This window comes from Scyliorhinus canicula, chromosome 13 (assembly GCF_902713615.1).
Source record: "Scyliorhinus canicula chromosome 13, sScyCan1.1, whole genome shotgun sequence".
NCBI classification, from domain to species: domain Eukaryota; kingdom Metazoa; phylum Chordata; class Chondrichthyes; order Carcharhiniformes; family Scyliorhinidae; genus Scyliorhinus; species Scyliorhinus canicula.
Window position 1 is genome coordinate 125,732,818 of NC_052158.1, and position 27,999 is coordinate 125,760,816.

The following is a 27,999-nucleotide window of genomic DNA, read 5'->3' on the forward strand; positions in this document are numbered from 1 at the left end:
AAATAATAGCAGTAATTGCTGGACAATCTCAACAGGTCTGGCAGCATCTGTGGAGAGAGAATGGAACTAAGACAGAGTCTAGATGGCTTTGACAAAGAATCATCCAGACTCAAGTCTATAGCTCCTTTCTCTCTCTACAGATGCTGTCAGGCCTGCTGAGATTGTCCAGTATTTTCTGTTTTTGTTGCATGACTTCAACCCCTTTGCATTCAAGTGCTCTCAATGCATAGGTCTTTATTATTATCTTCTGCACCTATCCGTGACTTTTATGTGCTCTGGCCCTAAATATCCTTGGGTCCATCCTCTCTAGCTTTTCACCATCTATCCTTTTAGGGATGATTTTTATCTTACATTTCCATCCGGCACAGTGGTTGGCACTGCTGTCTCACAGAACGAGTGCTTCCCATATCTGTGTGGGTTTCCTCTGCGTGCACCAGTTTCCTCCCACAGTCCAAAGATGTGCTGATTAGGTGAATTGGCAATTAGTGTTATGGGGAATGGGCTTCGGTAGAGTGCCAAATGGCCTCCTTCCGCACTGTCTGGATTCAATGCATTCTACATTCATTTTTAGATGTGGGTATCACTGGCTGGGCCAGCATTTACTGCCCATCTCAATTGCCCTTGAACCAAGTGGCTTGCCAGAGTTTCAGGGTCAACCAACTACATTGCTATGGATCTGGAATCATGTAGGCCAGAAAAGGTAAGGAAGGCAGATTTCCTTCCCCTAAAGGACATTAGTGAACCAGATGTTTTTTTTTTCCCCCCAACTGATCTTTATTGAATTCAAATTTCACCATCTGCCATGGTGGGATTTGAATCCCAGAACATTGCTCTGGGTCTCGGAATAACTAGTCTGCTGACAATACCACTACGCCACCATGTCATCCCTATAGTTACAATGGTGACTATCTTTACATCATCAATAAACTTGAATAATAATTATTCAAATCATCTAACTAATCAAAGGTGAATACTTGAGGCGCCAAAGCAGACATTTTTGGGATGCAATTCATCACACCCTGCAAGTTAGACTTTCTGCTCAACCAAATCAATAATTTGCCTTCAATTCCATGAGCTTTACCTTTAGCAGACACTTTCTTAAGACTTCATTAAATACCTCTGAAATTCCATATAAATAATATCCATAGTCAGTAGTATTACTTTAGGCACCTTTTCAAAACATTCAATCACGTTCATCAAACATGAACTAATCTTTACAAATTCAAGCTGATGCACTATGCTGAAATTTTAGGGTGTTGCCACTCTATCCTTGATTATAGATTCTAACAATAGATGTCAGACAAACTTGCCTATAATTTCATGGTTTCCCCCCTCATTTGTCCTAAATAGCAGAGTGACATTGCTGAATCAAATTTTTTTTACAAGATTATAGTTCGTGCAACTGCAATATTCTCACCGACTTAAATCCTAGGGTGAAAACTACTGGATTCTGGGGATGTCACTCTGTCATGGTATTATTTTCTTAATTATTGTTATTTTGCTTATGCTAACTTTGGTGACTCTCTGGTTCAATATTTGTTTTCCTGGGAAGACTGGCATGTTATCCCTCTCTTCCTCTACGGTAAATACCAATGCAAAGTAATTACTCATATTGCCCCCCCGATTTCTTTATTTTCTTTTACAACTAGAATCATAATGACAAGGGAGGAGGCTATTTGACCCATTGAGTCCATGTTAGCTCTCTGCAGAGGAATTCAGTAAATCCAACCCCCCACTTTATCTCTGTAGCCCTCAAGTGTTTATTCAATTTACTTTTGAAATCATTGACTCTACTATATTACAATTATCAACTTTTAACAGGCCGACAATGCTCCTGACCAGCCTCTTTTTCCGAATGTAACTATAAAAGCATTTATGGTGCTTTAGACATCCCTTGTAAGTTTCTTTATACAGTTCTTACCATCTGCTTTCTAACCTTCTGCTGTCATCTTTGATGTGGAGATGCTGGCGTTGGACTGGGGTGGGCACAGTAAGAAGTCTCACAACACCAGGTTAAAGTCCAACAGGTTTATTTGAAATCACTCTTTCCTCAAGGTACAAATTAAATTTAGACAAGAGTGAATATTTTGTGGTGTCTCGGCCAGGGGTGGGGGCTGGGTTGGGAGGCTGCCATTCCGTAAGACAGGGACTAACTTTAGATACCTGGGGGCGCAGGTTGCTCGTGATTTGGCGGGGCTCCGTAGGTACAACATTTCTAGTTTGGTGGGGAGGGTGAAAGCTGATCGGGCAAGGTGGGATGGTCTCCCTCTGTCACTGGCGGGTCAGGTACAGGCAGTTAAAATGAATGTGCTGCCGCGATTCCTGTTTATTTTTCAATGCCTGCTGATTTTCCTGCCAAAGGTATTTTTTAGAGAGATTGAAGGGATGGTTATCTCATTCATATGGGGAGGAAAGGTGGCCAGAATTTAAAAAGTGCTACTACAGAGGAAGGCAGGCAAGGGATTTGGGTCTTCCGAACCTGATGTATTATTACTGGGCGGCGAATATGAGAAGGTACAGAGCTGGGTCAGAGGGGTTGACTCCCAATGGGTCTCAATGGAGGAGAGTTTTGGTAAGGGTCGGGATTGAAGGCGCTAGCGACAGCACCGCTCCCGATGGACCCGGGGAGATACTCAGGGAGTCTGGTGGTAATAGCTTTGTTGAGAATTTGGAGGCAGTTTCGACAGCACTTCGGATTGGGGGCAGGGTCAAGGGAAATGCAGATTTGGGGAACCACAGATTTGAGCCAGGGAAGTGGGATGGAAATTTTCAGAGCTGGGAGGAGAAAAGAATTAGGACACTAAAAGATTTATTTCTTGGGGGTCGTTTTGCGGGATTGAAGGAGCTGGGAGTGAAGTGTGGGTTGGAGCAGGGGGAAATATTTAGATACATGCAGAGTCGAGACTTTGTCAGAAAGGAGATACAGAGCTTCCCAGTAGAGCCGGCTTCCACATTGCTGGAGGAGGTGCTGAAGACAGGGGGACTGGAGAAAGGGGCAGTATCGGCAGTTTACGGGGCTATTTTGGAGGAGGAGAAGGCGCCGCTTGAAGGGATCAGAGCAAAGTGGGAGGAAGAGTTGGGAGACGGTATGGAGGAGGGGTTCTGGTGTGAGGTGCTCCGAACGCCTCCACCTCTTGTGCGAGGTTGGGGCTGATACAGCTGAAGGTGGTGTATAGAGCGCACCTGATAAGGGCGAGAATGAGCCAGCTCTCTGAGGGGATAGAAGATGTGTGTGAACGCTTTGTGTGTGTGTGTGTGTGTGTGTGTGTGTGTGTGTGTGGGTGGGTGGGGGGGGGGGGGGGGGGGGGGGGGGGGGGGGCAAACCACGTTCATATGTTTTGGTCCTGTCCAAAGCTGAGGGATTACTGGAAGGAGGTGTTTAGGGTAATCTCTAAAGTGGTGCATGTGAAACTGGATCCGGGCCCTCGGGAGGCCCTATTCGGGGTGTCGGACCAGCCGGGGTTGGAAACGGGCACGGAGGCAGATGTTGTAGCTTTCGCCTCGTTGATCATCCGAACGCGGATCCTGTTCGGGTGGAGATCAACCTCTCCACCTTGTGCCCTGGCGTGGCGGGGGACCTGCTGGAATTCTTGATGCTTGAAAAGGTCAAATTTGAACTGAGGGGAGGGTGGAGGGGTTCTACAATTTATGCCGTTATTCATTATGCACTTTTGAGAATTGGATCGCATCGAACATTAGGGGGGTTGGGAGGGTTGAGGGGAGAGGGACTGTATGTGGTAATGGTGACTATGGGTGATTCCTGATTCCTTTTTGTCATTTGTTTATGTTAACACACGGGGATTGACACTGTAACTATAGACCAGTGAGCCTTACTTCTGTTGTGGGCAAAGTCTTGGAAAGGTTTATAAGAGATAGGATGCATAATCATCTGGAAAGGAATCATTTGATTAGAGATAGTCAACATGGTTTTGTGAAGGGTTGGTCGTGCCTCACAAACCTTATTGAGTTCTTTGAGAAGGTGACCAAACAGGTGGATGAGGGTAAACAGTTGATGTGGTGTATATGGATTTCAGTAAAGCATTTGATAAGGTTCCCCACGGTAGGCTATTGCAGAAAATACAGAGGCATGGGATTCAGGGTGATTTAGCAATTTGGATCAGAAATTGGCTAGCTGGAAGAAGACAAAGGGTGGCGGTTGATGGGAAATGTTCAGACTGGTGTCCAGTTACTACTGTAGTGGTGTACCACAAGGATCTGTTTTGGGGCCGCTGCTGTTTGTCATTTTTATAAATAACCTGGAGGAGGGCGTAGAAGGATGGGTGAGTAAATTTGCAGATGACACTAAAGTCAGTGGAGTTGTGGACAGTGCAAAAGGATGTTACAAGTTACAGAGGGACATAGATAAGCTGCAGAGCTGGGCTGAAAGGTGGCAAATTGGAGTTTAATGCACAAAAGTGTGAGGTGATTCATTTTGGAAGGAATAACAGGAAGACAGTGTACTGGGCTAATGGTAAGATTCTTGCTAGTGTGGATGAGCAGAGAGATCTCGGTGTCCATGTACATAGATCCCTGAAAGTTGCCACCCAGGTTGAGAAGGTTGTTAAGAAGGTGTACGGTGTGTTAGCTTTTATTGAAATGAAATGAAATGAAAATGAAAATGGCTTATTGTCACGAGTAGGCTTCAATGAAGTTACTGTGAAAAGCCCCTAGTCGCCACATTCCGGCGCCTGTCCGGGGAGGCTGGTACGGGAATTGGTAGAGGAATTGAGTTTGGGAGCCATGAGGTCATGTTGCAGTTGTACAAAACTCTGGTGCAGTAGCATTTTGAGTATTGCGTGCAGTTCTGGTCGCTGCATTATAGGAAGGATGTGGAAGCATTGGAAAGGGTACAGAGGAGATTTACAAGGATGTTGCCTGGTATGGAGGGAAGATCTTACGAGGAAAGGTTGAAGGGCTTGAGGCTGTTTTCCTTAGACAGAAGAAGGTTAAGAGGTGATTTAATTGAGGCATACAAGATGATCAGAGGATTAGATAGGGTGGACATTGAGAGCCTTTTTCCTCGGATGGTAATGTCCAGCACGAGGGGACATAGCTTTAAATTGAGGGGAGATAGATACAGGACAGATGTCAGAGGTAAATTCTTTACTCAGAGTAGTAAGGGCGTGGAATGCCCTGCCTGCAACAGTTGTGGACTCGCCAACACTAAACACATTCAAATGGTCATTGGATAGGCATATGGACGATAAGGGAATAGTGTAGATGGGCTTTCACAGGTCGGCGCCACATCGAGGGCCGAAGGGCCTGTACTGCGCTGTAATGTTCTATGTACCAGCTTACCCGAACAGGCGCTGGAATGTGGCGACTAGGGGTTTTTCACGGTAACTTCATACTTGTGACAATAAACGGTTATTATAATGATTGTATGATGGGTATCACATACATTTTTTTGTCATCAAGATTAATACTCATCACACACTCCCAGAAATTCAGGAATTCTGTGGTCTGATTGGGCTAATTGGCAGGATAGGCTCGATGGGCCGAATGGTCCACTCCGTTCCTACCCAATTAAACTTTCAATTTACTCGCAGTGTCTTGCGGGAAGGATCGGAGGACTTGTGCAAGATACAATGTAGTTGCAACCATAACAATAGACCCAACTGTAACATTGCACGAACAGCAGATAATCGAACATCTTAAGGATTTGCAAAGAACTATGATGGAGCTGTGTCCAGTGTCTCTTCGTCCATGTTTTCCCAATTGAAACAACATTTTACTCTCTCCTGGTGCGCCCCTCAACAACCAGTCTGAGCCCAGTGTTAGAAGTGGTTGGAGTCAATCTGCGACGACGCAACTAATGTTGTGAAAATTAGATCTGATCATAAATTAACATAATTAAATACTTTCCAAACTGCTCAGGCGCTAGCAGCAACAACACGTTCCTTCACCGCTGGCCAGTTAGCAGTAACGGAAGCTGCCAAGCCGTCAGGGAGGGGCCCTTTCTGCCGGGGCAGCCAGGCCTCCCCCTCCCACCCCTGCGCGTGCCCAGAGCTCGGACGCAGGCGCGAGCCGCACGCGCCGCCCCGTTTAAACGGTACGGATTACATGGTTCCAAAAAGAATTCATCCGGAAGGCAGCGCTCGGCGAGCTTGCCCCGGACCCGGCCGAGCAGCGAGTCCCGCCTGCCCGCTCGCACTCACCCGCCTGCGTGGTGTCCGCCAGGTCCTGATTCGCCGCGCTCCTCGGCAACTCCTTCAGTTTCCTCCCGCTTAAGTTCAGCACCCCCGTCGCTGCAGCTTCCTCCAGCGCTCTCTCCAAACTCCTGTTCCACGGGACTGGAGCCGATCCGGCACCATTGTGGCCGCTGCCTCCTCCGCCCAGTCCGTTCGACCCACCGCCGCCTGCGATCCCGAGCTGACACTCCGACATCAACATCGCAGCCGCCATTGCAGACCCTCGATCCGCACTGCGCATGTGCCAGCAGCCGCCGGTCAGAGTGCGCGTGCGCGCTGAACGGCCGCTTCGAAGCTGTGGCCTGTGAGGAAAGTGCGAGCTAACGGACGGGGAAGCCAGATGTGGAGTTTAAAAAACACCACGGCCATCATGCATGCGCTGTGATTCATCTTGGTAGGAAATAAGAGGACAGGCAATGTGAATGCAATTCTACAGGGACAGAGAAACCTGGCGGGAGATGAGCATGATAATAGAAAGCGGCAGGGTGGTTTGGAAAAGTGATTTACAAAGCATCCTGGGCTTACCATATCGGGAAGGGTACAAAAGCAAGTTATGAACTTTCATAAAACATTGCTCCATTTGAGGAAGAACCACCAATGTCTCAATTTCTGGGTACGTTAAAGGAGGATATGAAGCCATTACCGAGGGTGCAGAAAAGATTCATTAAAATAGTTCCAGGGAGGAGGAACTTCAGTTATGGGAGGAGAGGGTGGTTCTGAGCAAAGATTATTAGATGAGTAGTTAGATTCAAAACTTTTATCTTCTCCAGCCTGAGGAACCCTACCAGGCCACTCACCCAAATCCGTGGTTTTGGCAGTCCTGAGTCCCACCATTGCAATAGGGAAGCAAAGGCCAAGACATCGGCTTCTCTCGCCCCCCCTGGGCTCCCAGGTCTTCTGACACTCCAAAGATTGCCACTTCTGGACTCAGGACCACCTTCACCTTCAAGACCTCAGACATAACATCGACAAACTCCTGCCGGAATCTCCCAAGCTTCAGACAGGCCCAAAACATGTGGACATGATTCATGTGAACGATTCACGGGCCCACCCACGCACCGCCTACATCTATCGCCCACGCACCACCCGCCCACGTACTGCCCACCCACACCTATCTTCCACCTCTTCAAAAAGGGGTGGAAGATAGGTAGGGGCAGTGCGGGGCAGCACAATAGCACAGTGGTTATCACAATTGCTTCACAGCTCGAGTGTTCCAGGTTTGATTCCCAGCTTGGGTCACTGTGCAGAGTCTGCACGTTCTCCCAGTGTGTGCGTGGGTTTACCCTGGGTGCTCCGGTTTCCTCCCACAGTCCAAAGATGTGCAAGTAGGTGGATAGGCCATGCTAAATTTCCCTCAGTGTCCAAAATTGCCCTTAATGTTGGGTGGAGTTACTGGGTTATGGGGATAGGGTGGAGGTTGGGCTTGGGTAGGGTGCTCTTTCCAAGAGCCGGTGCAGACTCGATGGGCTGAATGGCCTCTGTCTGCACTGTAAATTCTATGAAATCTATGAAAAAAACCTGCTCATCCTGGCCAGTCATATGTGCCCTGTGAACCACTTTAAACTGAATAAGGCTAAGCCTATCACATGAAGAGGGTGTGATTATCCTCAAATCTACCTCCCACAACCCCACTTCCACCTCCCTCCCCAGCTCTTCCACTTGCGCTTCACTACCCCTATCGGGGCTCCCTCCCAATCCATTAACTCATTATAAATTTCTGAGACCCTACCCTCACCTACCCCTGTTTTTGATACCACCTTGTCCTGTAGCGGTAGGTGGGGAAAGGTCGGTACATGCTTCCTGACAAAACCCCTCACCTGTAATTACCAGAACCCTATCCCGGTGGAGAACTCAAATTCCTTCACCAAACCCTCCAAGTTCGAGAAGATGCCCCCAACAAATAGATCCACAAACTGCTCAAACCCTGCCCATTCAGCCCCCTGCCCAGAGCAAAACTATGATTTCCGCAGATCGTGCCCAAACAAAGGCTCCCCCCAACCTTGGGTGATGCTGCCACTGTCCCCACATTCTCGGGCCGCCACCACTACCAGGCTTGTGGAGTACCTGGTCGGCGAGAACGGTAAAGGCATCGTCAACCGTGCCCCCAAACTAGAGTCTTTATAAGAAGCTACCTCCATCGACTCCCATAACGACACCTCCCCCACTACCCACTTCCTAACCATGGCTATATTCGCCGCCCAATAGTAATTCAACAAATTTGGAAGAGCTAACCCCCTCCCCCGACCCTGCTCCAACAGCACCTTCTTCACCCACAGGGCTTTATCTGCCCAAACAAACCCTGAAATCAGTGCATTCACCCTCCCAAAAAAAGCCTTTGGAATAAAGATTGGGAGATTCTGGAACACAAATAAGAACCTTGGAAGTACCGTCATCTTCACTGACTGCACCTGTCCCAGCAGCGGGAGCACATCTCAGCTTCAAAAATACCCCTTCATCTGTTCCACCAACCGAGCCAGATTCAGCTTGAGCAGCTGCTCCCTTCCCCACGCCACCTGGATGCCCAAATACCTAAAGCTCACCCCTACTGCTCGAAACAGCTACTCCCAGGTCAGCACGGTGGCCTAGTGGTTAGCACAACCGCCTCACGGCGCTGAGGTCCCAGGTTCGATCCCGGCTCTGGGTCACTGTCCGTGTGGAGTTTGCACGTTCTCCCCGTGTCTGCGTGGGTTTCGCCCCCACAACCCAAAAATGTGCAGAGTAGGTGGATTGGCCACACTAAATTGCCCCTTAATTGGAAAAAATAATTGGCTAATCTAAATTTATAAACAAAAAAAACAAAAAAAAGAAACAGCTACTCCCCCAGCCTCTTCTACTGCCCCCTTGCTTGGATCGGAAAAACCTCGCTCTTCCCCATATTCAATTTGTACCCTGAGAATCGGCCAAATTCCTCCAATACGCCCATAATCCCCCCAATAACTTCCAAAGGATTTGATACACAGAGCAGTAGATCGTCCGCATACAAAAGACCCGATGCTACCCCCCGCTACCCCCCCCCCCCCCCCCCCCCCCCCCCCCCCCGTGCCAGTCCCTTGACTCAGCACCATTGCCAAGAAAAGAGCAATGGGGAGAGTGGACATCCCTGCCTCGTCCCCCGGTGCAACTTGAAATACTCGGAGCTCACCCGGTTCGTTCACACTCGCTGTCGGCACCCGGTACAACCGTGTCCGAATCCACAAACCTCTGCCCAAGCCCAAAATGCCCCAGCATCTCCCACAAATAGTCCCACTGCACCCAGTCGAAGGCCTTCTCTGCATCCATGGTGACCACCACCTCCACACTTCGTCCCTCCGGTGGCATCGTTATAACATTTAACAACCTCCTGATGTTAGCAGACAGATGCCTCCCCTTAACAAACCCTTCCCGATCACCCCCGCCACAGTCCTCAATCCTTGAGGCCAAGATCTTGGCCAACCACTTGGTATCCATATTTAATAATGAAATTGGCCTGTAGGACCCACACTGCTCCGGATCCTTGTCCCTCTTTAAAATTAAGGCGATCGAGACGTGCATTAATGTAAGGGGGAGCACCCCCTGTTCCCTCACCTCATTGAACAGCCTAACCAGCAGGGGCCCTAAGTCCCCCAAAAATAGTTTTATAAAATTCCACCAGGAACCTGTCTGGGCCCAGGCTCATGCATCGTCCCCATACCCTCCAACACCTCCACCGGCCCAATGTGGGCTCCCAATCCCTCCACCAGGTCCTCCTCCACCCGAGGAAACTCCAACCCATCCAAAAAACGCTTCATTCCCTCCATACTAGCTGGAGGATCCGAATACTCGGCTCTTATAAAAGTTCCCAAATATCTTAGTGTCCCCCCCGCTCCATCCTTCACCTTTCCGATCTCCCACGCCGCCTCCTGCTTCCACAATTGTTGTGCCAACATCCTACTTGCCTTTTCCCCATATTCATAGATCACCCATTTAGCCCTCCTCAACTGCCCTACCCGTGGATAACAGTCCAAACTCCATCTGAAGTTTTTGTCGCTCCCTCTGCAACCTGCCTCCAGAGCCTCCGAGTACCTCCGATGCACCTGCAGAATCTCATCCACTAACCTCACCACCTGCACCCGCTCCATCTTGTCTTTATGCGCCTGTATTGAAATAAACTCCCCTCTCACCACTGCCTTCAGTGCCTCCCACAGCGTGGCGGCCAAAACCTCCTCTCTGTCATTCAGCTCCACATATCCCTGAATAGCAGCCCTCACCCGCTCACAAACCCCCTCATCTGCCAAGAGCCTCACATCCAACCTCCATTGCGGGAGCTGGCAGCCGCCCCCCCCCCCCCCAATTTGGCGCAAGGTCAGACATAATCACCGAGTACTCCGAACTGACCACCCCCGCCAACAACGTCCTGCCCAACTCAAAATAGTAAATCCAGTAGTACACCCTATGTTCATGGGAGAAAAATTAAAATTGCTTCGCCCAAACCTCCAAGGGTCCATTCCGTAAACCCCCTCAATTCCCTCATCACTGCCGATACTCTCCTTAACCTTGGCTCGACAGATCCAATTTCAGTGGTAAAATCCCACCTCCATTATCAACTGGTGCGAGTCCAAGTCCGGGATCCTCCCCAGCACCCATCTCATAAACTACATCATCCCATTTCGGGGCATAAACATTCACCAATACCACAGGCATCCCTTCCAATTTCCCATAATGAACCTCCCCCCAAAGTATGTCACTATGTTTCCCACATCAAAAGCTACCCGCTTACTTATCAAGAGCACCATCGCCCTCATCTTCAAATCCAATCCTGAATGAAAGATCTGCCGTACTCACCCTTCCCTGAGCCTAGTTTGATCCCCAATCTTCCAAGTGTTTTTCCAGCAAGAATGCCACATCTGCCTTTAAGCAAACACGCAAGCCCTCTTGACCAGCCCTTTCAACCCTCTCACATTCCATGTGATCAGCCTGGTCAGGGGGACTCCCCCCACCCCCAATTAACCATAGCCCCTCCTGGGTTTGCCTCCCACACCCCATGAGGCCCGCCCTCGGATGTCCACCATCATCAACATGCCTCATACCATATTTCAAAAGCATCTCCCCTGTCAGTAGTCTCCCCATCTTCACGAAATAACAATCCCAACCCTCATCAACACTCTAACCACCTGCTCACCTCCCACTGCACTTGTGTGAACTATCCCGTCTAGCTAGCCTGGCAGCCCCTGTCCATGGAGCCTAGCATCCCCCCCCCCCCCCCCCCCCCCCCCCCCCTCCCCCTCCACTCAAACACTATTTTAGTGCAAACAACATCATCAAAATTCACAGACTGTAAGAAAAAAACACAACCCCCACAGAAGAACAAAGGACAATAGCCCCCAGAGAGAGAAAAATAACAGAGCAGAGTTCAATACACACACATGTCCCTTCCCCATCCCCCAAAAATCACCCAACAACCCCACCAGGGGAGAAAACAAACCCCCCCCCCATGGAAAAAAAAAGGAAACCCCAACCTCCCTGGACAGGGCACAGGGAGAACCAATCTCCCCAAACACTTCTTCCAAATGTCAATGTCCTCCTTCTCCTGCCAGTCCATTGTCTCTCACAAACTCCATTGTTTCCTCCGGCGTCCCAAAGTAGTATTCCCGACCGTTGTAGAGCACCCAGAGGCGGGCCAGGTACAGCATCCCGAACTTCACCCCCTTCTTAAAGAGAGCAGCCTTCACTCTGTTAAAGCCCTCTCTCCTCTTGGCCAGCTCTGCACTCAGTCCACAGATGTGCAGGTTAGATGGATTGGCTCTGGCTGGACTTCCGGTGGCGGCAATGCGCAGTTGAGCCACACATTCGGCGGCTCCCGCGATTAACGGACTTCGGGGCTTTTTTCAGGGCCCCCAACGGAGCTGAGGAGGCAAATCCCGACGGGGGAAGAGGCCAGGAGTCGCCCCAGCGGTCCCATGGTCTGGACCAGGAGTGGGGCAGAGAGAAAATCAACGAAAACACCCAGGAAAAATCGGGGGCAGGAAAACAAAATGGCGGCCGGCGAAAGCTTTGAGGAGCTGAGGAAGTGGGTCCAGGAGCAGCAGACGATTCTGCTGCGCTGCTTCCAGGAGCTGAAGTTGGAGCTGCTGTAGTCCATCAAGGTAACCAACAGGGAACTGATGGAGACCCAGACAGCCCAGGGGGCTGCGATCCGGGAGCTGCACCAGCAGGCCGCCGAAAGGGAGGACGAGGTCGTGGCCGTGGTGGGGAAGGTGGAGATGCACGAGGCGCTCCATAAAAGATGGCAGGAGCGGTTCGAGGAGCTGGACAACCGGTCGAGGAGGAAGAATTTACGGATCCTGGGCCTCACGGAGGGGCTGGAGGGGTCGGACCTAGTGGCCTATGTGGTGATGATGCTAAACTCACTGATGGGGGCTGGGTCCTTCCAGGGGCCCCTGGAGTTGGAGGGGGCCCACAGAATTCTGGCTAGGAGGCCCAAGCCGAACGAGCCGCCGCGGGCGGTGTTGGTGAGGTTCCACCCGTTCGTGGATCGTGAGTGTGTGCTCCGGTGGGCCAAGAAGGAGCAGAGCAGCAAATGGGAGAACACAGAGGTGCGGATCTTCCAGGACTGGAGTGCGGAAGTGGCGAGGCGGAGGGCCGGGTTTAACCGGATGAAGGCGGTGCTCCACAGACGGAAGGTGAACATAGAACACTACAGCGCAGTACGGGCCCTTCGGCCCTCGATGTTGCGCCGACCTGTGAAACCATCTGAAGCCTATCTGACCTACACTATTCCATTTTCATCCATATGTCTATCCAGTGACCACTTAAATGCCCTTAAAGTTGGCGAGTCTACTACTGTTGCAGGCAGGGCGTTCCACACCCCGACTACTCTCAGAGTAAAGAAACTGCCTCTGATATCTGTCCTATATCTATCACCCCTCAATTTAAAGCTATGTCCCCTCGTGTTGGTCATCACCATCCGAGGAAAAAGACTCTCACTGTCCACCCTATCTAACCCTCTGACTATCTTATATGTCTCATTAAGTCACCTCTCAGCCTTCTCCTCTCTAACGAAAACAACCTCAATTCCCTGAGCCTTTCCTCGCAAGACCTTCCCTCCATACCAGGCAACATCCTAGTAAATCTCCTCTGAACCCTTTCCAAAGCTTCCACATCCTTCCTATAATGTGGTGACCAGAACTGCACGCAGTACTCCAGGTGCGGCCGCACCAGAGTTATGTACAGCTGCAGCATGACCTTGTGGTTCCGAAACTCAATCCCCCTGCTTATAAAGGCTAGCACACCATATGCCTTCTTAACAGCCCTATTAACCTGGGTGGCAACTTTCAGGGATTTATGTACCTGGATGCCGAGATCTCTCTGTTCATCTACACTACCAAGAATCTTGCCATTAGCCCAGTACTCTGCATTCCTGTTACTCCTTCCAAAGTGAACCACCTCACACTTTTCCGCATTAAACTCCATCTGCCACCTCTCAGCCCAGCTCTGCAGCTTATCTATGTCCCTCTGTATCCTATAACATCCTTCAGCACTATCCACAACTCCACCGACCTTCGTGTCATCTGCAAATTTACTAACCCATCTTTCTACACCCTCTTCCAGGTCATTTATAAAAATGACAAACAGCAGTGGCCCCAAAACAGATCCTTGCGGTACACCACTAGTAACTGAACTCCAGGATGAACATTTGCCATCAACCACCACCCTCTGTCTTCTTTCAGCTAGCCAATTACTGATCCAAACCGCTAAATCACCTTCAATTCCATACTTCCTTATTTTCTGCAATAGCCTACCGTGGGGAACCTTATCAAATGCCTTACTGAAATCCATATACACCACATCAACCGCTTTACCCTGATCCACCTGTTTGGTCACCTTCTCAAAAAACTCAATAAGGTTTGTGAGGCATGACCTACCCTTCACAAAACCGTGTTGACTATCGCTAATCAACTTGTTCTTTTCAAGATGATTATAAACCCTATCTCTTATAACCTTTTCCAACATTTTACCCACAACCGAAGTACGGCTCACAGGTCTATAATTACCAGGGTTGTCTCTACTCCCCTTCTTGAACAAGGGGACAACATTTGCTATCCTCCAGTCTTCCGGCACTATTCCTGTCGACAAAGACGACATAAAGATCAAGGACAAAGGCTCTGCAATCTCCTCCCTGGCTTCCCAGAGAATCCTAGGATAAATCCCATCTGGCCCAGGGGACTTATCTATTTTGACATTTTCCAAAATTGCTAACACCTCCTCCTTTTGAACCTCAATTCCATCTAGCCTGTTCGACTGAACCTGAGTGTTCTCCTCGACAACATTGTCTTTCTCCAGTGTAAACACTGATGAAAAATATCCATTTAACGCTTCCCCTATCTCCTCTGATTCCACACACAACTTTCCACTACTATCCTTGATTGGCCCTAATCTTACTCTAGTCATTCTTTTGTTCCTGATATACCTATAGAAAGCCTTAGGGTTTTCCTTGATCCTATCCGCCAACGACTTTTCGTGTCCTCTCCTCGCTCTTCTTAACTCTCCCTTTAGGTCTTCCTGGCTAACTTGTAACTCTCAAGTGCCCTAACTGAGCCTTCATGTCTCATCCTAACATAAGCCTTCTTCTTCCTCTTGACAAGTGCTTCAACTTCCTTAGTAAACCACGGTTCCCTTGCTCGACAACTTCCTCCCTGCCTGACAGGTACATACTTATCAAGGACACGCAGTAGCTGTTCCTTGAAAAAGCTCCACATTTCGATTGTACCCATCCCCTGCAGTTTCCTTCCCCATCCTATACATCCTAAATCTTGCCGAGTAGCATCATAATTGCCTTTCCCCCAGCTATAATTCTTGCCTTGCGGTATATACCTATCCCTGCTCATTGCTAAAGTAAACATAACCGAGTTGTGATCACTATCACCAAAGTGCTCACCTACATCTAAATCTAACACCTGGCCAGGTTCATTACCCAGTACCAAATCCAATGTGGCCTCGCCCCCTGTTGGCCTGTCTACATACTGTGTCAGAAAACCCTCCTGCACACACTGCACAAAAACTGACCCATCTATAGTACTCGAACTATAGTATTTCCAGTCAATATTTGGAAAGTTAAAGTCCCCCATAACAACTACCCTGTTACTCTCGCTCCTGTCGAGAATCATCTTTGCAATCCTTTCCTCTACATCTCTGGAACTATTCGGAGGTCTATAGACAACTCCCAACAGGGTGACCTCTCCTCTACTGTTCCTAACCTCGGCCCATACTACCTCAGTAGACGAGTCCTCAAGCGTCCTTTATACCGCCGTAATACTTTCCTTGATTAACAATGCCACACTCCCCCCTTTTACCATCTTCTCTGTTCTTACAGAAACATCTAAATCCTGGAAACTGCAACAACCATTCCTGTCCCTGCTCTACCCATGTCTCCGAAATCGCCACAACATCGAGATCCCAGGTACCAACCCATGCTGCAAGCTCACCCACCTTATTCCGGATGCTCCTGGCGTTGAAGTAGACACACTTCAAACCAGCGTCCTGCTTGCCGGTGCTCTCTTTCGAACTTTTAACCTTATCCCTGACCTCACTACTCTCAACATCCTGTACACTGGGACTACAATTTAGGTTCCCATCCCCCTGCTGAATTAGTTTAATTAGTGAAGTTTGGAATGTTGCAGCCGGCGCATCTGTGGGTCACCTATAAGGATCGACACCACTATTTTGAGTCCCCGGAGGAGGCGTGGGCCTTCGTGCAAGCCGAGAAACTGGACTCAAACTGAGGGTCCCCCTGATGGAGGATGCTGTATAATACTGTATTTATTTATACTGTATGTGTATTTGCTGGGTTTAGGGTAAGATGTGGGGTGGCTTTAGGGTGGGTGGGGTGATGTCGTACGGGTTTTTTCTTTATGGGTTTTCAAGCAAGGGTTGGGTGGACGGGTTCGGGCAGAGGGGTAAACGGGGTGTTCGGGGAGCTGGTGGGGGGACTGACAATGGGAGTGGCCCTGGAGGAGGCGGGGCCCGGCAGGGCGAAAGCGCGGGCTTTCTGCGGGGTTCCCGCGCTATGAGAGGGAGGGGGCGTGTTTTCTTTTCCCGCGCAGGAGCGGGGGGGGGGGGAGGGTGGACTCGTTGACGGGCACAATGGAGGAGGGGCAGTCCCACGTTGGGAGGAGCCGAAAGTAGGGCGGGAGCCGCCGGGGTCAGCAGAAGTTAGCTGGCTCACGAGAGTGCTGTAGAGGGGGGGGCACGGCTAGGAGGGGTCCTAGCCTGGGGGGGGGGGGGGGGGGGGGGAGAACCGGGCTGCTGCTGAAACGGTCAGGAAGGAGCTGGAGGACGCAGGGGGTGCTGGAGGAGGGGGGGGGGGGGGGGGGGGGGGAGTTGCCGCCGTGGGAAACTGGCAGAGCGTGGGGCGCTGGCCGGGGGTGGGCAAGGGATGGGGTATGGCTAATCGGCAGGGGAAGGGGGCAGGGAGCCCTCGGATCCGGCTGATAACCTGGAATGTGAGGGAGCTGAATGGGCCGGTCAAAAGGGCCCGAGTATTTGCGCACCTGAAGGCGGATGTGGCCATGCTCCAGGAGACACACCTGAGAGTGGTGGACCAGGTCCGGCTGAGGAATGGGTGGGTGGGCCAAGTATTCCACTCAGGGCTGGATGAGAAGAGTAAGGGGGTGGCGATCCTGGTGGGGAAGAAGGTGTCGTTTGAGGCGTTGAAGGTGGTGGCTGACAGTGGCGGGAGATATGTGACGGGGAGTGGTAAGCTGCAGGGGAAGCGGGTAGTGTTGGTGAATGTTTATGCCCCAAATTGGGACGATGCGGGGTTTATGCGGCGTATGTTGGGCCGCATTCCGGACCTGGAGGTGAGGGGCCTGATCATGTGGGGGGGGGGACTTTAACACAGTACTGGATCCCCCATTGGATCGATCCAAGTCCCGGACGGGTAGGAGGTCGGCAGCGGCTAAGGTGTTGAGGGGATTCATGGACCAGATAGGGGGTGTGGACCCTTGGAGGTTTGCGAGGCCAAGGGCCAGGGAATACTCGTTTTTCTCCCATGTACATAAGGCCTACTCGAGGATTGATTTTTTTGTTCTGAGCAGGGGGCTGGTGTCGAGGGTGGAGGAAGTGGAATACTCCGCCATTGCCATTTTGGATCATGCCCCGCACTGGATGGACCTCGGGCTGGGGGAAGAGAGGGACCAACGTCCGCTCTGGCGCATGGAGGTGGGGCTGCTGGCAGATGAGGAGGTGGCCGGAAGGGTCCGGGGGTGTATCGAGAGATACCTCGAGGCCAATGATAACGGGGAGGTTCGGGTGGGGACAGTCTGGGAGGCATTGAAGGCGGTGATGAGGGGGGAATTAATCTCCATCCGAACCCATAGGGAGAGGGGGGAGCAGAGGGAAAGGGAAAGACTGATAGGGGAGATGGTGCAGGTGGATAGGAGATATGCGGAGGCCCCAGAGGAGGGATTGCTGGGGGAGAGGTGTAGTCTTCAGGCCAGATTTGACCTACTGACGACCAGAAAGGCGGAAGCTCAGTGGAGGAAAGCACAGGGGGCGGTGTATGAATACGGGGAGAAGGCGAGCAGGATGCTGGCGCACCAGCTCCGGAAGCGAGACGCGGCCAGGGAGATTGGGGGAGTGATGGATAGAGCTGGGAAGGTGGTGCGGAGGGGGGTAGATGTCAATGGGGTCTTCAGGGACTTCTATGGGGAATTGTACCGGTCTGAACCCCCGGTGGAGGGGGGTGGAATGGGGCGCTTCTTGGACAAGTTGCGATTCCCGAGGGTGGAAGAGGAGCAGGTGGAGGGACTAGGGGCGCCGATCGAGCTGGAGGAGTTGGTTAAAGGGATAGGGAGCATGCAGTCGGGGAAGGCGCCGGGGCCGGACGGGTTTCCGGCTGAATTCTATAAAAAGTATTTGGAACTGTTGGGCCCCCTGTTGGTCCGGACCTTTAACGAGGCAAGGGAGGGGGGGGGCTGTGCCCCCAACTATGTCACGGGCGCTGATTTCCTTGATCCTGAAGCGAGACAAGGACCCTCTGCAATGTGGATCATATAGGCCGATTTCGCTGCTGAACGCCGACGCTAAGCTGCTGGCAAAGATCCTGGCCACTAGAATAGAGGATTGTGTGCCTGGGGTCATACATGAGGACCAGACGGGGTTTGTGAAGGGAAGGCAGCTGAACACAAACGTACGAAGGCTCCTCAACGCCATTATGATGCCGGCTGTGGAAGGGGAGGCGGAGATAGTGGTGGCATTAGACGCGGAGAAGGCCTTCGATAGGGTTGAGTGGGAGTACTTGTGGGAGGTGTTGGAGAGGTTTGGGGAGGGGTTTATCCGGTGGGTGAGGCTGCTCTACGAGGCCCCGATGGCAAGCGTAGCCACAAATAGGAGGAGGTCGGAGTACTTTCGGCTGTATCGGGGGACGAGACAGGGGTGCCCCCTGTCCCCCTTGCTCTTCGCGTTGGCGATTGAGCCCCTGGCCATGGCACTGAGGGAGTCAGGGAACTGGAGGGGCCTGGTGCGGGGTGGGGAGGAGCATCGAGTGTCGCTGTACACGGACGACCTGTTGCTGTATGTGGCGGACCCGGTGGGGGGGATGCCGGAGGTGATGAGGATTCTTAGGGAACTCGGGGGTTTCTCTGGGTATAAGTTGAACCTGGGCAAGAATGAGGTGTTTGTGGTGCATCCGGGGGATCAAGAGGAGGTGATTGGTAGACTCCCATTGAAGCAGGCAGGGAAGAGCTTCAGGTACCTCGGGGTCCAGGTGGCGGGGAGCTGGGGGGCCCTGCACAAGCTCAACCTCACAACATTGGTGGAGCAGATGGAGGAGGAGTTTAAGAGATGGGATATGTTACCGCTGTCACTGGCGGGGAGGGTGCAGTCCGTCAAGATGACGGTGCTCCCGAGGTTTTTGTTCCTGTTCCAGTGCCTTCCCATCCTTATCCCGAAGGCCTTTTTTAGGAGGGTCAACAGGAGTATCACGGGATTTGTGTGGGCGCATGGGACTCCGAGGGTTCGAAGAGTGTTCCTGGAACGAGGCAGGAATGGGGGGAGGGGCTGGCGTTGCCCAACCTCTGTGGGTACTACTGGGCGGCCAACGCAGCGATGGTGCGTAAGTGGGTAATGGACGAGGAAGGGGCAGCGTGGAAGAGGATGGAAGTGGCGTCTTGTGTGGGCACGAGCCTGGAGGCGCTAGTAACGGCGCCGTTGCCGCTCCCTCCAACGAGGTATACCACGAGCCCGGTGGTGGCGGCTACCCTCAAAATTTGGGGGCAATGGAGACGGCACAGGGGAGAAATGGGGGGCTCAATGGAGGCCCCGATACGGGGGAAACCATCGGTTCGTCCCAGGGAGCATTGATGGTGATTTCTGGGCTGGCACAGGGCAGGGGTTCGGAGGTTGAGGGACCTGTTTGTGGAGGGGAGGTTCGCGAGCTTGGGGGAGTTAGAGGGGAGGTTTGGGCTCCCCCGGGGAACATGTTTCGGTACATGCAGGTTAGGGCGTTTACCAGGCGGCAGATGGAGGGGTTCCCCTTGTTGCCCCCATGTGGGGTACGGGACAGGGTGCTCTCGGGGGTGTGGGTCGGAGGAGGGAGGATTTTGGACATATACCGGGTAATGCAGGAGGTAGACGAGGCCTCGGTGGAGGAACTGAAGGGTAAATGGGAGGAGGAGCTGGGTGAGGAGATTGAGGGGGGGACGTGGGCGGATGCCCTGGAGAGAGTGAATTCCTCCTCTTCCTGTGCGAGGCTTAGCCTCATACAGTTCAAGGTGCTGCATAGGGCCCACATGACTGGGTCGAGGATGAGCAGGTTTTTCGGGGGAGAGGACTGGTGTGCTCGGTGCTCGGAGAGCCCAGCGAATTACGCCCATATGTTTTGGGCATGCCCAGTGTTGGGGGAGTTTTGGAAGGGGGTAGCAAGGACGGTGTCGAGGGTGGTGGGATCCAGGGTCGAGCCAGGCTGGGGACTCGCAATTTTTGGGGTTGCAGTGGAGCCGGGAGTGCAGGAGGCGATAGAGGCCGGTGTTCTGGCCTTTGCGTCCCTAGTAGCCCGGTGGAGGATCTTGCTCCAATGGAAGGATGCGAGGCCCCCAAGCATGGAGGCCTGGATCTCTTATATAGCGGGGTTCATTAAATTGGAGAGGGTGAAATTTGCCCTGAGGGGATCAGTACAAGGGTTTTTCAGGCGGTGGCAGCCTTTTCTGGACTTCCTGGCGGAACGGTAGGGAAATAGGCCGATAGCAGCAGCAACCCGGGGGGGGGGGGGGGGGGGGGGGAAAGAGAGGATTGGGGGGGAGGGAGAACTGTGCACATGGGTTCGTGGAGGGTGCTATCTCTCCCTTTTTTGTTTTTTTCTTTTTTCTTTTTCTTTGTTTTTGTTCTTTCCTTTTGTTTGAAGTTGCTCTTGAAGCTGGGGTGGTATTGTTCATGGGGTGTTACCACGGTTGTATGTTAATAGAGTTAAGATGTTTATATTTTGTAACAATTTCAATAAAAATTATTTTTTTTAAAAAAGATGGATTGGCTCTGCTAAATTGCCCTTAGTGTCCAAAAAAAAGGTAAAGTGGGGGTACTGGGTTACGGGATAGGGTGGAGGTGTGGGCTTAAGTGGGATGCTCTTTCCAAGGGCTGGTGCAGACTCGATGGGCCAAATGGGCTCCTTCTGCACTGTAAATTCCAAATTCTATGATATCAACATTTGCAAGTTTCACACTTTTAAAACTACTCTGCTTTTATATTCTTACAAAGCTAATAACCTCACTCTTCCCGCATCACACTACATCTGGTACCTTGTTGTCACTCACTTCACCTGTCTCTATCTCCTTGCAGCCTCTGTGTTCTCTTCACAACTTGCATTTCCACCTAACTTTGCATCGTCAGCAAACCAGTACTCAAATAAAAACAAAGAGAAAATGTTGGAAAATCTCAGCAGGTCTGGCAGCATCTGTAGGGAGAAAAAAAAGAGCTAACGTTTCGAGTCCAGATTACCTTTTGTCAAAGCTATAAAACAGAAAGTGCAAAATATTTATTTATACTGTGGAGTGAGAATGAAAGGAGTCATAGCCACAGAAACCCAGGGAAACGGGGTGCTAATCGCCACAGAAACCATGGGGAAAGAATGCTAATGGAAACCTCCAGTGAGAACAAAAGGTGTGAAAGGCCAAACAGCAGAGAAACTAATATTGGAGGGTAAACTGTGACAGATGTAGATGTGGGGGGGGAGGGGAAGGGGAAAGAAAGAAATGGTAAAAGACAGTTAAAAGGGATGAAAACAAATGGGTCGAGGTGGGGTAGAGCTCATCATCTGAAGTTGTTGAATTCGATCTTGAGATTGGAAGGCTATAGCATGCCTAACCGGAAGATGAGATGTTGTTCTTCCAGTTTGCATTTTTTTTTCTAAAAACATTTTTATTATCAAGAAATCCGAGTCACAAACTGCTGCTTTTGCACGCCGGTCAGTGTAGACTTCGGTTAATGTACTGCACAAACATGTTTGCTATCTGTCTAATGTCTTCTGTCGGGTGCAGCTTGGTGTAGCTGAAAAATTGCCGCCTCAGTTTACGGAGTTCAGCCATGTGGAGGCCTCAAGTTAAGTTGATCTTCACATTGGCCCCTGGTACTGTTATCAGGTCTCTTGGTACACTTGTCTTCTATGCGTTTAATATCATCATGACCATCTCCTGTGTAACGCTGTCCAGCTCGAACATGAAGTTCGTCGAGGAGAGCAGTTGGTTGAGCATTGACTGGTTGGGCGGTGGGGCTTTCCTGTGGGTGATCACATCGACTATCGCCTCAAACGGGAGGGTATCATCCTTCTGGATGGTGAACAGCGGTCTGTCCACCGGTTCCGGGACTCTGGCGCCTTGAATCGTATCACCAGCGTGTCGAAGCCTTCCTGAGAGTATTGCTCCTCCAGCGCTCTCTGTTGGTTCCACGATGAACAGACGTTGACAGCAGTATCACAGTGAATCAAACAGTGTGGAGTCTGTGTATGTTTCACCAGACAGAAAAGTTTGTATCTGTAACCTTTGATGTAATTTAGAGAATCCATAATTACTACATCTTCCTGATTGATTTTCCTTTCCACTTCTGCTTTCAATGCACCTCGCAGTTCCTTCTTTCCGAGAGTTGGTATACACCGAGTTCCTCTCCGCCTCCGTGCTCTGCTCTCCCACCGCCGCCACTTTCCGCTGCAGCTTCTCCTGGACAAACCGGCCGAGCTCGGCCGCCCGGCGGCTCTTGCCGCTGCAGGGAAAGCCACACAGAATGACCAGCAGCATCGGGACGGCGGGGGATCCGGGAATCCGGGTGGTGGGGGATCCGGAGCGGCGGGGGATCCGGGGCCCTTCCAGTTTGCATTGAGCTTCACTGGAATATTGCAGCAGGCCAAGGACAGACATGTGGGCATGGAAGCAGGTCTTGGGTTAAAATAACAAGCAACGGGAAAGGTCAGGGTCCTGAATGCGCACAGACCAAAGGTGCTCAGCAAAGCAATCATCCAGTCTGCATTTGGCCTCTCCGATATAGAGGAGACCACATTGGGAGCAGCTAATGCAATTGACCAGATCTGAAAAAACCCAGCAGGTCTGGCAGCAATGGCAGAGCTGACACGGAAGAAGAAGTAATTTATATTTGTATTTAGTGAGGAATAAGGTATAGATTTAAGTTTAGTCTTGTGTTCTGTATTGATCTGCTAAGGGAGGAAGGGTTAATAACTTCAGTTTCGCAAAGGTGCCTGAAAGTCTATAGGTTTAGTTTCACTTGAAACGTTGCCTGCATTGTAATGAGGCTTTACGACATAAAAGCAATTACAGGGTTTAAAAAATAAAATTGGTTGCTTACCAACCAGAGGCTCAACAGGCAATGCCAGCACAGGCAGGACAATACAGTGGGTCAGAAAGCAAGTTCCAGAAGCTAAAGGACAGAAAGTACCAGAAACAAGGGAATGAGAGAGTTGGGGGGGTCCAGGAAGTTAAAGGAACAAATAACAAATTTGGAAAAGGGATTCTGTTCAGTCAAGTCAAAAGCAGAGAGAGGGGCTCCCAGTTAAAAACAGGGCTGTCAGATGTATACCTGGAAATGTTGGATAGCAAGAAGCCAGGGTAATCAAAAGGTTTGTGACACCCTTAAGCAGCCTGTGAATCAGTAGTGTTCTGTTAACTTGGCACCTGAAAGATTACATGGAAGCTTGAATGCATGCGGCAAACCAAGGCAGAGGAATAATGAAAGGTTGAAATCCTGAGTGGATTCGTGGTGAAGGTATCGAGAGAAAAGGTATCGGAGAAGATTCCAAGGCATGTTCAAGAGTGGAGATTGGAAACTCATGCGTGGAAGACATAGTTCCAGTGGGGCCAGTTAATTCACAGTGCGATAAGCATCTGGGGGGAGAATTGATGAGAAATCCACAAAAGTTGCATTAGGTGGCATCTGTCACTTAGTTTCAAGATGTGGGGTGTCTGATCACATTTTCCCTATTGGTTTATATGGACTGTGTACTTACTGAGAATATTAGAGTACAAGATTTTGTAGCGTCTGTTATCTATGCAATACTGTATATATCTGTAAAGATATAGTTGGGGTGAAGAAGTAATTCATTATATTTGATCTTTTCTTGTTTAATAAATGTTTTATTTTGTTAAAAGTTCATCGATCTATCAAGTCAGGTTCCACCCTAGGATCTGACTTGTCCAGGAATATCATCTGGGATCGTAACAGTATCAAAGTTAATGAAAAACTGCAAGAACAAAATTACCAATTAATCTGATAATATCATTAAAGTGGTCATTCTCACCATATCTGAAGACTGCTGCTGGCAAGTGTGAGGATAGAAGTCACAATTAACTCAATTGTAATGCAAAGTTACCGTTTCTCCATTAACAGTAAAGCAGCAGCATTTTCTTGTTTACGTATTTAACAGATAATTTGCAAAGAGGGGAAATTATGAAGTTTAGCATTCCCAGCTGTACATAAAACCTGAAGCAACAGGATTCCATTTGAGTGATATCCGTGTCCAATGCTCCACAATTTGAACTGCACTCTCCTGTGTGGAGAGTAATTTCTGGACAATCTCAGCAAATCAAACTGTCCTTACCACCACTAGACAATACATATGTGTAACATATCAGTCTGTTCAGCAGCTTGTTAGAGCAGCACATATTGGAATTAGCTGTGCTCTTATTACACTGAAAATAAATGTCTTTCTACAGAATAGAAGCAAGTTCAAGTGACTGTGTGATACCTGTTGCAATCATCCCTGTTCTGTTCAGATTATACGTTTATTAGATACCGCAAATGCTGGTTTTCATTCAACATCCAGCCCCTGTTGTTTGTGGACCCTATGCCACCGCATAGTTTGTTTCACAGTAAATCCACCAGTCTAGACTCTAGAAGCATCTGTGGAAAGAGTCATATTCGAATCAACTGTTTCTCTTTCCACAGATGCTGTCAAACCTGCTGAGTTTTTCCAGCACTTAGCTTTTAGTTAGATTTCCAGCATCCATAAGACAGTGTTCTGACCCTTTCTCCAAGGTGATTGTATTGATTATAAATAGGAGGCTCCAGCAGTGATCTTTGCGGCACTCCACTAATCACATGGCAATTTGAAAATGTCCCATTTATGCCTACTCTTTGCTTGTATGTTTACCAATCCTCTATCAATGCTAATATATTACTCCCAGATCTATGAACCCTTCCGTGTGTTAGGCATCCTTTGTACAATCTCGTGAACTGCATTAAGCTGCTTGCACTTCTACTCTCCTTCCAAAACTATCCATTCCTCTATGATCATCCTGGAAGGCAAAAATATACACAAGATTCTTTATTTTTCTGACACCAATCACCTCTTAAATCCCTCTCCCACCTGTCCCGTTTCACTCACCAAGAGATAAGAACTTGGATTTCTTAGTCACCAAGAGAAAGGATATCCATTCAGCAGCCTTTCCTCTTCTAGAATGGCATACTTCCAACAGTCTCATTTCTGCCCAAGATCAAACAGCATCTCCCCTCCAAACTCATTATGTCCATGAGGTCAACCTCTTTCCTCAATCCCATTCCCACTAAGCACCTGATCATCCCATTTCCTTTCCTGGCCCTATTCCAACTGGCTCTCAAGCCATTTTTATTTCAATCCAACATTATCACTACCTCCTCCTCAAAAGACCCACTCTGACAAGGTCCCTCATGGTAGACTGGTACAAAAGGTGAAGTCACACGGGATCAGGGGTGAGCTGGCAAGGTGGATACAGAACTGGCCAGGACATAGAAGGCATAGAGTAGCAATGGAAGGGTTCTTTTCTAATTGGAGGGCTGTGACTAGTGGTGTTCCGCAGGGATCAGTGCTGGGACCTTTGCTGTTCGTAGTATATATAAATGATTTGTAGGAAAATGTAACTGGTCTGATTAATAAGTTTGCAGATGACACAAAGGTAGGTGGAATTGCGGATAGCAATGAGGACTGTCAGAGGATACAGCAGGATTTAGATCGTTTGGAGACTTGGGCGGAGAGATGGCAGATGCAGTTTAATCCGGACAAATGGGAGGTAATGCATTTTGGAAGGTCTAATGCAGATAGGGAATATACAGTGAATGGTAGAACCCTCAAGAGTATTGAAAGTCAGAGAGATCTAAGTGTATAGGTCCACAGGTCACTGAAAGGGGCAACACAGGTGGAGAAGGTAGTCAAGGCATACGGCGCGCTTGCCTTCATTGCCCAATCACCACTGCCCAATCACCAGATTTCCTTTATTCTCCAAAGTTCTTAAACAGGTCTCCATTTTTCTTGGATCATTTTGAATCCCTCCAATCAGATGTGGGGGGGGGGGGGGGGGGGGGGGCGCACGGTAGCACAATGGTTAACACAGTTGCTTCACAGCTCCAGGGTCCCAGGTTTGATTCCCGGCTTGGGTCACTGTTTGTGCGGAGTTTGCACTTTCTCCCTGTAACTGCGTGGGTTTCCTCCGGGTGCTCTGGCTTCCTCCCACAGTCCAAAGATGTGCAGGTTAGGTGACTTGGCCATATAAATTGCCCTTGGGTGTCCAAAAAGGTTAGGTGGGGTTACTGGGTTACGGAATAGGGTGGAGTGAAATAACCCCGCTTGGTCCATGTTATCCAGTCCTTTATTATTTCAATAACAGAAATTTTACCACCTCTCAATGTAGATGGGATGCGCCAAATGGCCTCTTTTTGCTCTGTAGAAATTCTATGATTCTCTTTTCTATTGAGAAAATGTCCAATCACAATCACATAATACAATCCAGTTTCTGGCACAGGATCCATTTTTCCTTACATCTGTGTGGACTGCAAGTCTTTATTTAATTATAAGAAAGATAATTACAAGCTGTTTAGTAGTACTGGGTAATGTATGTATCATTTCAAAAGGATAGGGAACAGGAGAGTAGACTTAAGCCAGCCAGGAGCCATGAAAACAACCCCAAATGGTCCAACAGGCAGTAAAGGTTGGGAGCTCAGTGGTTAATCTCTCAGGAAAGTAGGAAAGCCAGTACTAATAACAGACCAGTTTTTCTCACACATAAATACAAAGAATCTGAAAAATCTGCTAGATGCAGTAAATGGAGAAATGCAAAATCATCCACTTTGGTAGAATAGAAAAGTAAAATATTTAAATAGAGACACTTCAAAATGGTGCAGTACAGGTGGATTTACGTCCAGCAAGTAATTAGAAAGGCAAATGAAACATTAGCCTTTGTTGCAAGGTGGAATGGAGAGTAAACAGGGAAGTCTTGCTAAAATTACACAGGGCATTAGACCACATCTGAAACATGGCACAGTTTTGATCTCCCAATTTACTTTCAGTAAAAGTATTGAAAATTGAAACTTCAATTGATTCCTGGGATGAAGGGGTTACCTTTGAGATAAAGTTGAGCAAGTTGGGGGCTATATTCATTGGAGTTCACAAGAACGAGAGATGATCTTATTGAAGCACAAGATTCTGAGGGCTTGACATGGTGAGATGCTGAGAGGATGATTACTCAAGCATGGGGCTGGTTTAGCACAGGGCTAAATAGCTGGCTTTTCAAGCAGACCCAGGCAGGCCAGCAGCACGGTTCAATTCCCGTATCAGCCTCCCCGAACAGGCGCCAGAATGTGGCGACTAGGGGCTTTTCAGTCACTTCATTTGAAGCCTACTTGTGACAAGCGATTTTCATTTCATTTTTCATTTCAAGCACTTAGAACGAAGGGGCATAATTTCTAAATAATGTTTTCCTTGAAGAGGAATTTCTTCTCAGGTCACGAATATTTGGAATTCTCTCTCCAGAGCTGTGGAGGCGGAGGGACAGATTTTTAAACTTCAGGGAAATCAAGGGTTATGGGGAACAAGGAGCTGGGTGGTGGGGGTATAGAGAGAGAGAGGAGGTGAGGCCAAAAATCAGATCAGTCATGATCTATTGAAATGAAAATCGCTTATTGTCACGAGTAGGCTTCAAATGAAGTTTCTGTGAAAAGCCCCTAGTCGCCACATTCCGGCACCTGTCCGGGGAGGCTGTTACGGGAACAAGCGTATGGAACAACAAGCGAGAGGGGCCATATGGCCCATTCCTGTGCCTATGGCTGGTGTCCTTGCGTCAGTCCTGGAAACTATATGGGCTTGAGACCCAATTTAAATGTTGCAGCTCCATGATTGTGCACAATTTTAATCCCTACCAGAAGAAAATCATGGCAAATTTAGAGCATTTCACAAGATAATTACTGGTGAGGAAGGTATTTGACTTATCTCTATTTATTCATCACAATACACCTGTTTAAGTATTCAATTGTTTCTTAAATTATACCAGGATTTTTGTCTCCAAGAGTACATCAGAAAGTCCACTACGAAATGGTACTTCCTACAATT

At 49.4% G+C, this 27,999-nt stretch overlaps 1 protein-coding gene and 1 pseudogene across 21 annotated transcripts in view; both read right to left on the reverse strand.

Moving 5' to 3' along the window:
- Nucleotides 1-6,450, reverse strand: part of lrch3 (leucine-rich repeats and calponin homology (CH) domain containing 3) — a 228,224-nt gene extending 221,774 nt beyond the window's left edge. For 12 of the 21 annotated variants that reach the window (XM_038816115.1, XM_038816128.1, XM_038816127.1 and 9 more), the window contains exon 1: nt 6,159-6,449. In XM_038816115.1, coding sequence (XP_038672043.1) covers nt 6,159-6,432 — 274 coding nt within the window. In that variant the 5' untranslated portion in view covers nt 6,433-6,449. Of the gene's footprint in view, nt 1-6,158 lie in introns of all 21 variants that reach the window. The other 9 variants (XR_005462855.1, XR_005462853.1, XR_005462854.1 and 6 more) reach the window with 2 other exon arrangements.
- A 15,154-nt stretch (nt 6,451-21,604) lies between these two features.
- Nucleotides 21,605-22,429, reverse strand: LOC119976354 (annotated as a pseudogene).
- Nucleotides 22,430-27,999: the final 5,570 nt, after the last annotated feature.